The 16,752-nt window shown below is 38.6% G+C and overlaps 1 protein-coding gene across 1 annotated transcript in view; it reads left to right on the top strand.

Moving 5' to 3' along the window:
• Window positions 1–16,752, top strand: part of LOC139128122 (uncharacterized) — a 57,219-nt gene that overhangs the window by 33,764 nt on the left and 6,703 nt on the right. The window contains 3 exon segments of the mRNA XM_070693961.1: window positions 2,816–3,028; window positions 11,365–11,487; window positions 13,171–13,377. Of these exon segments, the coding sequence (XP_070550062.1) occupies window positions 2,816–3,028; window positions 11,365–11,487; window positions 13,171–13,377 (543 nt within the window).

Genomic DNA, 16,752 nt, shown 5'->3' with positions numbered 1-16,752 from the left:
TGTGTCATTTGTATATGTATCACCGCAAAACCTAATCTTTGGCTTCTATGGTATGAAGATTTATGTCAATCAATTACTCTTGTGCTCTTTAAATCGTCCGAGCAACTTAATGAAAGCGAGGTAATTTGAATATTTTTCAGACGATTTTCATGATGAAGTTTAATTTCAATCCATTCACTCTCCGTAAGAATAATGAATTTTTAAAATGCTAATTTTCTGTGAATGTAGCATGCTATTCTAAGTCTGGAGTCCTGAAATAGGGTGTTTTATTACGGGACGCGATCCGCTTTTTAAAACCTGCTCTTCCGCAGCACCACGATTGAAGGATTTTAGAGAAGATTATCGAAGAGTGTGTCGACCGTTCGCAACGCTCAAAGGTAAAAACGACCCACACAGTCAACGAAACGAATCCCAGCGCGTAAAGCCGCGGCGTTACAGAATCAGAAACCGTTGAACACAAAGTCAAACAGAATGTATTTCGAAGATCGGGGTTCTTTGGGGAGAGTTGATTTGTAGCCGAACAAAAAACAATCAAGTGCCTCGAGGCAATATGCGAAAAATTAGCAGCGCATTCATAACATGCGAATTTGTCAAAGCGAAGCATATTTTCTAAATCTCTAGCTATTGAACGGACATGGAAAAATTATTCAATCTCACTGGTGCAAAAACGTGGGTTTTTTTTAAATTTAATTGACTCCAGTGAGCAAATCGGCAATAAACGTTCCGCGAAAGGTCATTCGAATCAGTCACGCAGTCACATGGCTTACTGAATTCCACGATCCCGGTACTGTTATCGTTACTATAGGGACTTCACCAACAAAGCCTTGAAAAATAAATGCAAGAAAAATTTTACGAAATGTGAAATGTCCTTTCCAATGTAGAAATAATTCTGAGCCATAGTGTCTGAACTGTAAAGGATTTGAATTGCGACAATATACACATTCATATCACTCGGAATGGTGTAATCGCAGTGTGGATGTCAATATCATTTCAGTTCCCGCCGGCACAACTCTGTCAGCCGTCGCATGTCCTTGCACCCTGGTAAGAAATGTAAGCACAATGGAAGTACACGCATTCAGTAAATTCGTTTCTGCTTCGCTCAGAGGGGTCAATGCAATTTTTGAGATCATATGAAATCTTGGATTTTGCGATGACAGACTGAAATTAGGTCCGACATGATGGGTGATTAATCCTTCATGCATTTTTGAAGTTTGACGGTAATGGTATTGTTAAATCGTCTGCTTTGTGGTGAATTCTGAGGCCTGGTGACTGCTTTTGTAAAACAAACACAATAAAGGTAACGGTCTGAATGTCAGTGTCAGTGAAAGGTTTCAATTAGCTTTGTGGGCGTGGCAAACCCTTGGGACTGATAATCTGCCTCTTTACGATAAATGAATAATTAAAAATTGCCAAGACAACGATCAAAAACACTTATTGACATCAGTTGCGACGCCTGGAGATGAAAAGTACATTAAAATCCGATCTCTGACATGCTTGTTATACATTCTTGAGACACATAATTATAACTTGGCTTATACTTTCGTTGGTTTATCCTGTGTTGCATTATTTAGATCCATCTCTTTAATGTTTGATGAACGGGTTAAATTGTCCAAGAGCAATAATGGGAAACTTACAATAGTTGTTGTTAGGACGTATATTCTTCCAATTTTAATCGTATACACATACACAGGCACGTACTCATACATACATGTTGCTAGATAGAAATATAGATAGATAGATAGATAGATAGATAGATAGATAGATAGATAGATAGATAGATAGATAGATAGATAGATAGATAGATAGATAGATAGATATAACGGATACCGTAAAATGTTGCAAAGTCGTGTACGACATAACCATTATGCGTACCGAACGTTCGTCGCCTGTACGGGACAGCGCCGCGTTTCTGGCGAAAGTTGTTCACATTTGAATCGCAAAACTTGTGTGTAATGGTCACCACTTTGTTTTGACGCGACTCCAAAATCCGATTTAGATATTTCAATTAGGTCTATAAGGGGTTTTACAGAACTATACGATACTATACCCCATAGACCCTAGGGTCTATGTTTTCCCGAACAAGGAAAGTATACAATACACTTTTCAGCACGTATTGCAATCAACCTTTATTTACATATCATTTCTGAGCGATGAAATAATACGCTTTTCAGTAATAGAGCGCGAAGCCACTGCAGTGAACTGCAATAACACTGCTCACACTAATTAGTTTCAGCTGTAGCCAGCTGGCAAAGTCGACAACATTGTATGTCCCATGCAGACAGTTTGTCTGGGGAAGTTGAAATAAAAAAGATTTGTACATGGACCAGTGCATGGTAATGTTACATTGTATCTTAATCTTGAACACAGGGTGCCAATCGTAAACTCTCATTTACAACCCGAGCCTCAGACAGAGCTAGTTTTGCATTTGTACAAGCAGACTTTTTGGTCTTTATCAAGTAGCCTTGTTCAACACCAAAGTGGCCACGGCTACAGCTGAAACTAATTAGTGTAAGCAGTTTTATTGCAGTTCACTGCAGTGGCTTCGCGCTCTAATACTGAAAATGGTTGTAATATGGCTCGGTTTGGTTCTAGATTTTGCCCTCGTTCTCTTTGAGGTTGATCAGAGAATTGCGGTGCAAGTTATCATTAAAGCGAATCAAGTAAAATGATGTACGCAAGAGTCAGCAAACAATATAATACTAAGTCTTTCACTTTCGAGGCGCATACTACCTTAAGATAAATTTCACGCATTTTCGACTCGTGATAAATAAATCTTCTGGTTTCACTTTCTTCTGGTTTCATTCCACCACATTAGGCGGAGCAGCGGTCTTGACATCGTTGGTTGACGGACTTAGCGTCGAAATGGCTGCCATGATTCTGGCCGCCGTCATCGGTGGATATACGTACATCGGGGGCCTCGGAGCTACCTTCTACGTGTCCTACTTCAACACAGCGCTAATTTTTATCATCACTCTGATCTTCGTCATCAAGATTTACAATAGCCCGGATGATGAAGACAACCCATTAGGTAAGATCGAATATTGACGCCGTATGGTTCCTTTGGTTGACTATCGAGATGGTTGGTTGTTTTTTGGGTTTTTTTGGGGTTTTTGTTTTTGTTTTTTGGGGGGATGCTGTTTTTGTAAGTGTTGTTTTTATGACAACAGGTTAAAGGTATACTGTCACCTGTTCCAATTTTGCCACATTTACCATGGAAAGAGAAAATCTAACAATCACAGATTTTAAGCGGGTGGCCGCTTTTTTGAAACAGCACCCTCACATGGGCATTTTTAATACCAAGGAACGCCCCTTTGACCATATATTGGCATATTTAGATTACAGGTGACTGTATACCTTTAAGGTAGTGTACACATCGCAAGTGAAAGACTTCAACTTAAAATTTGCTGATTATATACCCCGCGAAACTTTCAAATACTCGCTTTCAAAATCACGAGGGAATAAAAATCAGGAGTCACCGTGCAAGTTGTTAACAGAGAAACGAAAGTGCCTTTAATTTGCCGATTATTTGAAATTCAAAATGGCCGCAATCCCCATATTAGCACTAGAAGAATAAGACAGATAAATTTTTATATCCTCTAAGAACTTCAAAATGAGCCGACACAAGTGATAGATCAGAAAAACATGGAATATTTTCAGAATACATTTCCTCTGGCATGTTCTTCGCGAACACAAGCGCCGCATATTTGCCCATGAGGAGGGCGGATGCTGCGTGACGTCACGTCGTATCTAGGAATCCAACTCTCATTGAATGCTGTAAACGAGTCGTGTAGGATGGAAGCTGATTTCTATTTTCATTTTTGAAGTGGCTCATTGTTGACGTTTCCAAGATATCGACAAAGTATTTATCAAAGATAATTACGGCCGCAGCGGCTTACTTCCAAAGTCGACTGTATATATGTACTGAATTAGGGGTTCCCTCGCGTCGTCACGACTTATCCCCTTAAAACCGATCAGTTCAGATTAATAGTTCTGCATAAGGACCCTCATATAATAATACTCGTGGCCGTGATACTTCAAGCTGCGCCAGCAGAACATTTCATCACGCATGCGTACTAGGAGATTGTGTAGGTAATTTATAAATAGCTGTATCACCTTTGAAACGAAAGATAGCGTTTTAATGAGTAACGATTATTTATTATCACTCACTAAACATAATTAGTAGTCCTTGTAATTCATTTCGCATCAACAACTTCCTATGAAAATTACATTCGCTGTCACGGTTTCTTCAGCGGCAATAATTGGTTTTCACCCTCCTGTCAGATAGGATGAAAGAGTTTAATGAAATTGTGCTGCTAATTCACCCAACGACCCTCTCTAGAGTCCTGAATAATTAATATTTTCTTACAAAGCTTAGGCCAGACAAAATAAATAAACCTTCCGGAACCGCCGCTCCTACATTTGTTGATCTTGATATTTATTCTATACAACAAAATAGCCTCAAAATCATACACGATGATGTCAATAATTATTGCTAAGATGTCATTGTTTAGCTTCTCTCACAATCGTGAATTCCATAATAACGTCATTCTAAGCCAAGCTGTTACTTGCACAAGTTAAACGGCGACAATTCAATGAAAGCTAAACAACTTAAACAACTTTCATGTGCAGTATGCTGTTTCTACCATGGAATACTGAGAATATTTCAGGTTTCTTTGGAATCAAATTACACTTCATTGGCTGCTGTTTTTGTTTATTATTACTAAAGCAATCGACAACAAATTTACATATTTATCTCCGATTTGTTTCGGTCAGTTGTTATCATATTGTCATTATTTGATTGGATCAATAAAAATTGTCTCTTCTCCTGATCCGAAACTTAAGGGATTCTCTTCCAAAATCAATAATAATCAGGGGTCAAAGTGCAAAATTTGGTACCAGAGAAACAAATTACCTAATATGAACCGACTTCTGACATTCAAAATGGCCGCTATCTCTGTGTTAATCTATTTGGTAATATAAAATTTTCGATTTTCGCAAAATAAGCCGGTGATATTTTTTTTGTATTTTTCTATAAGCTTTAACCCTTTCACCACCATGGTTTGTCATGCTGTTTCTACCATGGAATACTGAGAATATTTCAGGTTTCTTTGGAATCAAATTACACTTCATTGGCTGCTGTTTTTGTTTATTATTACTAAAGCAATCGACAACAAATTTACATATTTATCTCCGATTTGTTTCGGTCAGTTGTTATCATATTGTCATTATTTGATTGGATCAATAAAAATTGTCTCTTCTCCTGATCCGAAACTTAAGGGATTCTCTTCCAAAATCAATAATAATCAGGGGTCAAAGTGCAAAATTTGGTACCAGAGAAACAAATTACCTAATATGAACCGACTTCTGACATTCAAAATGGCCGCTATCTCTGTGTTAATCTATTTGGTAATATAAAATTTTCGATTTTCGCAAAATAAGCCGGTGATATTTTTTTTTGTATTTTTCTATAAGCTTTAACCCTTTCACCACCATGGTTTGTCCCAAATCCATTGTTTTCTATGGTAAAGTTGGACCTGTATACAGGGAACCTGGGGGTGAAAGGGTTAAGGCGCGCCCCCGTAAGTTGCAGACCAAAAGAATTTTGTACAAGTTTGAGAGTCCGAATATCTGTCCTCATGTACCTTAACGAAAAGTTATGAGGGCTAAATGAAATAGGCACTGCAGTTTGAAACGTGAGTGCAACGGCCGGTTACATTCTACAATGGGGAAAGTCAATGTTACTGTGCTTTGTCATGTAAGTGATATTTTATTTATAAAATCGCCAATAGTATCAGGACGTCGACGTCACGCGATGAGTTTCCCTCAGGAGACGTGTCGCCTGCTATTACAGTTTACACGCTCAAGACAATGGGACGGTTTTTTTCTGTAAAATTGGCGGTAAAGAAAACACAACGATAAGCATTTGTCGACACCGATAATATTGAGCGGGAAATGCAGGGCGTTAATAATTCAAGGAATACCAGTAACTCGACATGAAAGCGTGGGTAAATTCTTGCAAGCACAACGCGACATTACTTCTGTGAAAATGAATACAAAAATATTGGCAAAAACACCAGTATTTTGAAAGATTGTCGTGCCGCCTGATAACTTATAAGGAAGGGTAGAGTAACCTTTACAGTGACGCAGACGATATTTGTCGGCGGAGTGATTCGCTGTGCATTGTGCACTGGCGTCAGTTACCAAAATTAACCGTGCACGATTTTGAGGAAATGCTTATGCATATAATGTTTTGGAAAAATGCTTTGGGCACATTTTTTTGCAAAAAAATTTATTCTTCCTCGCAAGTATGATGGGTTCACCAACAAATTACGGTATCGTGGCTCGCAGATATATCATAATGAAGTGCATTTGCTCGAAAGCAATCGTGGCGGCATCAAAAAATTATAAAAGTGGCGATAAACTGCGGAAATTCCATCAAAGCAACGCAGCAGCTGCCCAGTAATACATTCATACACACGCGGGATCTGGGGCAATTTACAATCATTGAATGGTTTGTGTAAATGCGCACAAAACCAACAATGGTATAGTGACGTCACTCAGTGAAATACGTTAAGAGCGTAAGAATATGATCTTTCTGTATTGTCGTAGAGATATTAGATTTGCGTAGTCAAACAATAAAAATTGCATAAATGAATATCATAATATAACATATCGAGTATACTGAATTGAACGGTACAAGGAAACCGAGAGCAACAATTCCGATAACAGGGTCGCCTCATTGATTTCTCGTCTTACTAAAGAAGTGTTTTATCTATTAGCTGATAGGAGCTACATGGGTGTGCACCAGCGTTGACAAGTTGCCTGTAAATTTGCATACGTAGACTGTACCAATTTTATCGAAGTTTGTATATAGTGTGATGTCGTTCTTTAAGGTATAGAATACACCTCGGGGACAGACATTCGGACTCTCAAACTTTTTATTTTCTCAAACTTTCTTTCTGATCTACCACTTACGGGGGGGTGTCATTTTGCAGCTCTATGAGTAAAAAAACTCACCATCTTAGCTTTTTCAAAATCAAAAATTTACTTTTTCTCCATAGAGTTAACGCAGGGATGGCGGCCATTTTGAATTTCAAGGATCAGGAAATCTTGGGTATCTGTTTCTCTGGTACCAAAAATTGACCATAATTTTTAATCTTTTATTTTGAAAGTGAATGGTTTAAAGATCACTTGAGGAAAAATAGAGCAAAAGTTTCAGTCGTTCACTTTCGAGGCACATACTACCTTAATTATTCAGTGGTATTGCAAAATCCATTGTATGTTGTACAAAATTTAGAATCTGAATATCCGTTCACGAGTCGCATATCTACCGTTAAGGTAGCATGCGCCTTGGTTACCAGATAATCGGACTCTCAAACTTTTATAACGTTCGGTAAGCTTAAAGTGTTGGTGGCTCATTTGAAACTTATGGAGTAAATACAAATTTTCACCAACTAGGTTTTGTGAAAAACCGAAAATTTATTTTCGACACAGGTGTGGCGGCCATTTTTAAATACAGGTGATTTGTTTCTCTAGTACGAATATGCGCCTTGAAAGCGACGGTTTCAACCCTCTGAGTGGTGTAATTTTTCCCTTAAAAGTTTTAGAGCAAAATTCTGCAAATTTTATGAATCTTTCTGTAATTTTTGGATAATGTTAGACCTAATGGACATTATTCTTCATTGTCTACACTTTTTTATTAAAATTTTGGCAAAAATCTGAAAAAAAAATTAGACTTGGTATATTTTATAAAGGGAACTAAAATTGACTTTGGCGCGCAAAGGGTTAATTAAACTTATGCTCACACCTTGCAACGTGAAACTTTATTCCCTGTCAAACCAGGGATCATCTTGTATATTTTTTACCGTCGATTTCAGTACCCGACAGGGAAATACAATAAACGGGCCGATCTAAAACACCTTTACGAATATTTTAGTGATTTTATTATAGTATCGGAACCTACTTGCCTGTCAAAAAAGGCGACTATCAGAACAGCTATAGCTACGTCCCTACCTCTGAAACTGTTACTGAAATTGAACGAAACGGAGTCTTCTAAGCTCACATTTGAATTCGTGTTATTAATGTGTCCCATATAATCATGTTTATATATGTATTACTTGGTACTTTTTCAATATGCCAATCGAATTTAAGACGAATGGCGACTGCTCATTTGCCTAGAATCGTTCACTATATACATATTGCGTTGATATTGACTGCCCTTCTTAGACGTAGAAAAACCAGTCGTCCACAAATGAAAATAATCATCTCGTTTGATGTCGAGTACATGCTCGTTAATCTCACTGCTGATAGCGTAAAGCCGCACCCTCGAAAGCTGCCTATTCCTTCGATGACAAGAAAATTAAATTGATTTAGAGAAGACGCTTTCCCGCACGTAAATCTTTCTATACGCATCGTATTAATACCTCAAACAGCTCTATCAATTCATTCAGAGCGCATGGAAGTATTTGGGAATGGATACAGGAGCGAGCGGCAAGCTTTCAATTTCAGTCCTTGCCTTTGAGCGTTATCTCTACATTGTGACTTTTAAAATATCACGTGGGAATTTTATTGGCGGGTTTTCAGGGACATATTCGCCCTTTTCAGGTTTCTTTCTTTCCAAATGCATCCTTTAAATCAAGAGAGAGTTCAAATTATGGTGATCGTGCTCAGAATGAGAGTCGGCCAAAACTTGCCGTTTCATGCGCCGAGATTTCGAATGTGTTATAGCAGCCACTGACTCATCAAGATTCGTTTCCTGTAGTTAAGGTAGAATCGCGCCTCTGGGACAGATATTCGGACTCTCAAACTTCTACAATTTTTTTCTGGTCTACCACATGTGGGGGCTCATTTTAAAACTCTTGGAGAAAGAAAAACTTTCACCGTCTTAGTTTTCGAAAATCCAAAATTATATTTTTCCCCATAGAGTTAACACGGGATGGCGGCCATTTTGAATTTTAAAAAATCGTTAAATCGTGGGTTTTTGTGTTCTCTAGTTCCACAATTTGCACGGTGACCCCGATTTTTATTCTTGATTTTGAAAGAGAATGGTTGAAACATTTTTGTGGGAAAGTTTGAGCAAAAGTTTAAGTCTTTCACTTTCGAGGCGCATACTACCTTAAGGTGGAATCGCGCCTCTGGGATAAACGTTCTCACTCAAATTTTCACAAGACGTTTCTATTCGCTGCTTGTGTGAAACGCACTAAGTATTTGTTGATAATAAAAATCACTGTCTGGTTTTCGTAATTCTCGGAAATTTCAAGTTGACTTGCCCCTCGCCAGAATGACAGCCGATTTTAATTATTCCCCAAATGAGGTAATTTGTTTGTGTTTTCTTCCCCCAACATACACAAGATGATCCCTGGTTTGACAGGGAATAGAGTTTCACTTTGCAAGATGTAAGCATATAAGTTTAATGAACCCATTGAGCGCCAAACTCAATTATAATTGCCTTTATAAAGTATACCCAGTCTAATTTTTTCAGAATTTTTACTAAATTTTGATAAAAAAGTGTAGACAATGAAGTATGATGTCCATTTGGTCTAACATTACAATAAAAATTACAAAAAAAAAATTAAAAATTTGCAAAATTTGCTCTAAAACTTTTGAGAGAAAAATTACAGCATTCAAAGGATTGAAAACCGTCGCTTTCAAGGCGCGTATTCGTATTAGAGAAACACATTTCCTGTATTTACCGATATTTGAAGTTAAAAATGGCCGCCACCCCTGTGTTCTCTCTCTGACGAAAATAAAATTTTCGATTTTCACAAAACCAAGTTGGTGAAAACTTTATTTACACCGTAAGCTTCAAAATGAGCCACCAACACTGTAGCAGGCCAACCGAACCTTGTAAAAGTTTGAGAGTCAGATTATCTGTCCCCGAGGCGCATTCTACCTTAACGGTAGATGCGCGACTCGTGAACAGATATTCAGATACTAAATTTTGTACAATACTTGATCGGTATGCAGCTAGCGTTGTGAAACCTGGGGAGCAAATAAAATTTTCACCGTCTTGTTACGGTGGAAAGCGGAAATTAAGTTCCCATATAGAGTTAATAAAGGGAAACGCAGCAATATAAATTTCAAATATCGGTAAATATTAGGTAATTGTTTCCCGTGGCTGAGATTTGCATAGTTGTCTGTAAATTTTATTATTGATTATAAAGCAGAGTGGTTTGAAGTTATCTTCGGGGAAGTTTGAGCAAACAGTCGATTTTTTTTCAATTTCGAGGCACGCACTGCGCTCTTGAAGAATTGTCCATTCGCCAAACGATCGCAATTATTTTGCAAGTCGTGTAAGACTTGAAATGAGTTGTCTTGGATGCTGACGATCCATAAACACGTTTACTCACGGGCAGTTTCTTCAAAGAAATTGTTCGATTCAATGAACAGTGCTCCTGGTCCCATTGAAAACGAAGGTTATACTCTTTGCCGAGTTAAGGAGACTCATTTGACCCCATGATTTAGACTTGCCCAGTAGCTCAAGGCTTTTCTCGGCAACGGTTACTGGCCGGTCCATCGCCTTCAGTCCACGACCGACAAACAGCCAGTCAAAGTACAGTGATTCAACTTGCTTTCAATTTACCCTTTCTTGATAATTGTCTGCCCACAGACTTGGGGCAAAGTCTACCCATGAACTTAAAAATAGTGAAATTAAAGTCGAGCTTATGACGATAATTGCGTTATCATGATTCTTTAAAATAATCCTGCGCATACAAACTGTTGACGGGCATCGATCAAATAATAATCGAAATCAAACTTGTGGCACATAGTGTGTGTTTGATCTTCAAGTTTATTCTACATTGAGCATAGGCCTACTATCAACTTAACCCTTTCACCCCCAGTTCCCTGTATACAGGTCCAACTTTACCATAGAAAACAATGGATTTGGGACAAACCATGGTGGTGAAAGGGTTAAGGTAGACCACGCCTAGGGGACAGATTCGTACTCTCAAACTTTTACAATTCTCTTTTGATCTGCCACTTGTGGGGGTTTATTTTGAAGCTCTTGGAGAAAGAAAAACTTTCACCGGCTTAGTTTTTTTCAAAAATCTAACATTTTATTTTTTCTCCGTAGAGGTAACACAGGGATGGTGGCCATTTTGATTTTCAAATATCGGTAAATCTAGGGTAATTTGTTTCTCTAGTTAGTACTAAAATTTGCACGGTGACCCCCCGATTTTTATTCTTGATTTTGAAAGAGAATGATTGAAATATTCCTTGAGGAAAGTTTGAGCAAAAGTTTAAATCTTTCACTTTCGAGGCGTATAATATCTTAATTCAGTTTGGTCACTGTAAGCTTGATTCCCCGGGGGTTTATGATTTTAGCATTTCTAACCGAGGATACACATTTTATCTTTCTCTCAGGTTCTCCAGAGAAAGTGTTCGAATTGTTGAACTGCGCAGTCGGCCCGGACGAAAACAAAGACAACAGTTATTTGACGTTTCTGTCGAGTGGCGGCTTGATGTTCGGTGTCATTAACCTTGTCGGTAAGTACGGCCATGATAAATATCAAACTTTTGGTGCGAAGTTTTCCAGCTGAGTCAGTGGGACACTCAATATTATGCTGTTGAATTCTCGGTACTTTAAATACGATTTTGTCACCCAGTGGGTCATAAAAGTAGCTTGGCGGGCCGACCATATTTTCAATATGGCTAATTCTTACAGGTAAAACACATAATATTACAGAAGCCAAAGTAAAAATCTGTCATTCAAGAATTGCATACCAGAAATGCCTAAAAATTGAAAAGATGCAAAAGTTTAGCTAGTTTTACGAGCAAAGAGAAGTTTGCCACGAAAGCAATTATATTACTGTAAAAAAATATTTATTATAATCCCTATCCCTGTCTCAAACATTTGCTGTGGTGAGAAGTTAACGTATTACCCACAATACATTGCAATATTTCGTTTGCCCCTCAGCACGAGACAAAAGCTATTTGAGGTAGCGAGAAGTAGGCGTATTGGAGGGAACGAATTATAGGCAATTTGCAATAACAGCGATACATACATACATATGAATAAAATATCACATCACAGCCATTCCAATTTCCGCGTGGACCGACTTATTTTAATCATGATTAGGTCATCATCACATAGTCAGGATGAAGTGGGTTGAACCCTCCTCTGATTTCGTTAGGTGTTCGTTACCAAGACAACGCAGTTTTAGTACCTGCATCCAAGTACTCGTGATGGTTTTGATAAAGTGTGAAATAGCTCTGATACGTCATGCGTTCATCATGCTGTTTTGCATGGATAGTGATAATGGACGTTGTATTGTTTTTGAACCGTGGCAATGACTCGGGTGTTGATTGGAGCTATTTGTAGTTGTATTCCCCGAAGGTTGTCAGTCACTGGCTTGATGTGCGTCACCCATTAGTCAATATTTCGATTTGTTGATAAAATTCTAGATAGTGGTGAATATCAAGTGGGTCAGTCCAACCACAGACCATATGTATAACTCGGAGATAATGGATACATGAGGTGTGAAAATAGTTTATAAGACCCATCTGTTACTATACAATAGGTGTTTATTCTTTTTAACTTTTCGGACGTACACGGACAACCTGTTCGGACGTGTTTCGCAAACTTGTAAGTTTTTTTCTGGTTTCAAAGTTTCTTTTTGGAACTTACAGTATCCACCTTTCAATATATTGCTTTGTTTAATTTTCCACTCAACTTCATTGCCGTTTTCAGCTATTTCATTTTTGTTTGTTCCTTCTTTACAGTAGTTACATTTCTACTATAGACTTTACATTCTTAAAAACCGCTGCATTGTCTAATATACGTTAAATCCACGTCAGTTGTTCTCATATTCCTTGACCGCGTAGAACACCGTGTAACTTTCGCCCTGTTGTGGTGTCCGTATAGCCTCTAATGAAGGTCGTCCGTGTACGTCCGAAACGTTAGGAAGAATAAACATCTATTGTATTATAGTAGCAGATGGGTCTTGTCAACTATTTTTCACACCTCCTGTAGACTTACAGCTTATTTGTTTGACTGATCTGTTATAGACTCGTCCATCAAGTAGTGTAAACAATCTTCACAGTCATCTTTATTAAAAATGAATGCCTCTATCTAATCAGTTGTTTGTTTATTTATTTATTTATTTATTTATTTATTTATTCATCCTGTTTCTTTTCGCCGTATCTGTATTTTTTTAATTTATATTAAAGGGAACTTCGGGACTGTCTTCGTTGACCAGTCTTACTGGCAGAGTAGTGTGGCGGCGAAGCCCCGCCAGGGTGTTTGGGGTTTTATCACCGGTGGCCTCACCTGGTTTGCCGTGCCTTTCACCTTCGCCACCACCATGGGGCTGGCTTACGTGGCGCTCAGCACAGCCAATGGCGAAGATTTGCTGAGCGGTGATGACGTCAACGCGGGTAAGTGTGTCTTGATTCTCGTTGGCAGACGCACGCCAGTCATGACAGAAGTCACGTGACATTGATTGCAAAACATGAAACCAACTATCGCTGTTGAGTAAAGTTTTGTACTCTAAGGAGTTAGGACGTGGTATAACTTAGTCCATGAACAGTGTAACTGAAAACCCTGTATCTATTTTATATAACATATGAAGTTGAACGGCAAACCTTTTACTTCGTTCTCATACTAAATCAAATATCTTAAAACTCATTTAAGAATGACAGCACCGTGTGCCAGGTCAGGTAAGCTTAATTCGCATACTTCCAAACCAGCTCTAGATTATTATGTTACCAATAACAGCCAGAGAAATCGGTAAAACGGTCAGTGCGAACAAAATTTTAACACGAATAAGGTAGAACATGCCTCGGGGACAGATATTCGAACACTCAAACTTTTACAATTCTTTTCTCATCTACCACTTGTTGGGGCTCATTTTAAAGCTCTGGGCGCAAGGAAACTTTTGACAGACTTAGTTTTTCGAAACACAGAGTCAACACATGGATGGCGGCCAAATTATTGGAGAACAAACACACTTTCCTAACGTGAATTGAAAACACCATGGAACACCTCGCCTGGAAAATTTAAACGCGAATGTCATTCAACGAGAAAACTCTAAAATTAGAAAAGTTTCTGCGGGCCAATCTCCGTTGATTTTAGGGTATTGCTTTTCAGAGGTTGAATCGAGGTCAAATTATGCCTAACTTGTGTGTAAGTTTTCATAGTGACGTCACTGAATTAGAAAAAAAATGTGAACATTGATTGTCATACATCACGATGGCCACGGGCAGTCAACTACTGTAGCTTGCATATCTTTTCGCAGAGACTGACAAACGCATGTTGCTCAGAAACTATGAGCTGCTTAGGGGCATACTGTACGTGCCAAAAGACCAGAAATCAGACGTGTTGTTTGACAAAACAATTTGCAGCCTGCCAAAAAGTCAGGTTATTGTCTTATCGAAGTGTTGAAAGCACGTGTCCACGTGGCATTGCTGGAGAAAAATTGCCTTAAACCACGGTTACTCTACCCGATTAACGTGACCGTGCATAAAAACCATACTTGACAAAATATTCAATGCAGTCTTTCTTCTCAACACACGAGCCGCATGAGAAACCACTATATCTGTCAGCAAACGTTTAACGGCGTTCGTTATGCAGCACACAGAAGAGATTCTAGCTGTTCTGTCGCTCAGTATAGAGGACAAAGACTCTTTTTCGACTGACTTTACTAAATAGAGGTCACCGTACATTCGTTTGTCTGTAGTTGAAAGCAGCAATATAACTTTCTCAGCGCCGTTGCTTAACCTGAAAAAACATCCCCGTTACCATGGATTCTGGATTTACCCGCCATATGTACAGTCAGATACAACATGGTGGGTAGTGTGGGTGTAGAAGTATGGCATTTATTTGCAACCGTAGACTTGGACCCTACGGGTACTGTATACTGGTAGACACCGTGACAAATATTCGGATCATGCGCTCTGAAACCGTTTTAGGGGGCCTTAAAAATAGAGCTTTGGCATAAATTCTTCTTTACCCTTTATTGAATCCAAGCAAGCAGTGTTCGGTCTTCGAACTGAATCTAATACTTGAATATCCATAGATTTTCCAAATCACGATTTTGAGAGGGGCTTAACAGAAAGAAACTTAAGAAAAACCTGAAAAAGCGGAAATCTGCCAATTACAGCTTCTGGCAAAAAAGGTGAAAATCTGCCGACAGAAAGAGTTTCTCTGAAAGTTTTATGATATATAGGAAACAAAAGTAACCGGATTTAGAAGGATTTAGTAGGTTTAACACTTAGTAGGCTTAACATTTCAAGAGAAAAAAACAAGTCATTCTATTATCATGCATCAAAAGTTGCTTCACCTCGGATCAGAACTTTGTAAAAAAAGTTGTTGCCAACTTTCCAGTCACACACTCGCCCCCGTTTAGTATCTGGATTTAGTAGGTTTAACGTTTCAATATATTTACACGTTATTATATACGCTTACATCTGGTGTAGTTCCAATTCTCACTACTACATGCAGCCTTTGTCTTGTGCCGAGGCGGCAACTTCTACGGGATATTGAAATGTATTGTGGGCAAAAAGTTAACTTCTCAGCGCAGCAAGAGTTTGAGAAGTCCATAGACCCTAGATTTGAAGTCTTAAAATTCGGTAGACAGAAAGATCAGTCGCTCGAGAACTCTCTGCGCGCCAATCCTCTGGGTGCAGACAGCGCCCTCAAGCGACGGATCTTTCAGTCTTAAAGTCAGGAAGAGTTTGTTTGTGGTAGCGATCTAAGCATGAAAACTTTTAACGCTGATGTATTCGTCATTTTACTGTCTCTTCATGAAACTAGCAAAACAAATACACCTTTCCCAATTTTTAGCTCATATTTGGTATTTATGTAAATACCAAAAAGAGCTCATATGGGTGAGTCGATGGCATCTGTATGTCTGTATGTATGTGGGTATGTATGTGCGGAGGTATGTCCGTCACACCAAAGGCTCCCATACCGCCAAAGCTACCATCTCAGTATTTGGTGTAAAGGTAGATGCAGGGGTTGAGATGTGACGTTGTTCAAATGAATATGTGAGTGTCAAAAATATGCAAATGAGGTAAGAAAAGGGGGAAATCCTGCCAATGTGCAGGAGTGGTGGCAGTAACTGAAACAGCACACACATCTGAGTAAGAGATTTTTGACCTTTAACCTATTTGTATGCAGGGTACCTATTATGTGTGGGAGTGGTGGCAGTAACTGAAACAGCTAATTGGTCATTTCCAGTCATTGTTTATGAACTGTGACATATTAACAGACCTGCTCAAACCATAGACAGTAGAGGGAGAAGACTGTCTATGCTCAAACTAAGAGGGACTAGCTGTTTCTGCTATGCATGTTGCTAAAGTTGACCTCCACTACCTAAAGTTTCAGTCCTTATTTACTTTTGTCATTCTTGTTTTTCTGTTTTAAATATTTCTTGTTGTTTTTCTGGTTGTACTGAGCAGAAATCATTGTCATAACATCAACGTAAAGTTTTCCTGCACTGAACAGATAGAACACTTATTGTTGATCTTTGGTATGTACCAATTCTGATCAAATTTGAGAGACACCGTATAATTGCGGTAGTATTTTTTGGCATTCGGGATGAAATCCCTCATAACCTTAACCTTTATTTTGGCTTCTATAATCTTCAGTGCTTTACCTTTGTTTTACCTTTAGAAATGCGCCATATTGAAAATTGCAGTCTGCCTCCTGAGACTTGTATGACTCTCTTTTATTCTTTATTGAATTCGAACGAGCCATCCTGATATTGTCTGTTCCTATCAACTGAATCCCATAATTGAAATATCAATAGG

Source organism: Ptychodera flava, unplaced genomic scaffold (assembly GCF_041260155.1).
Source record: "Ptychodera flava strain L36383 unplaced genomic scaffold, AS_Pfla_20210202 Scaffold_44__1_contigs__length_1314385_pilon, whole genome shotgun sequence".
Lineage (NCBI taxonomy): Eukaryota > Metazoa > Hemichordata > Enteropneusta > Ptychoderidae > Ptychodera > Ptychodera flava.
The sequence above is the reverse complement of the archived record's forward strand: the minus strand, read 5'-3'. Positions and strand labels throughout refer to the sequence as shown.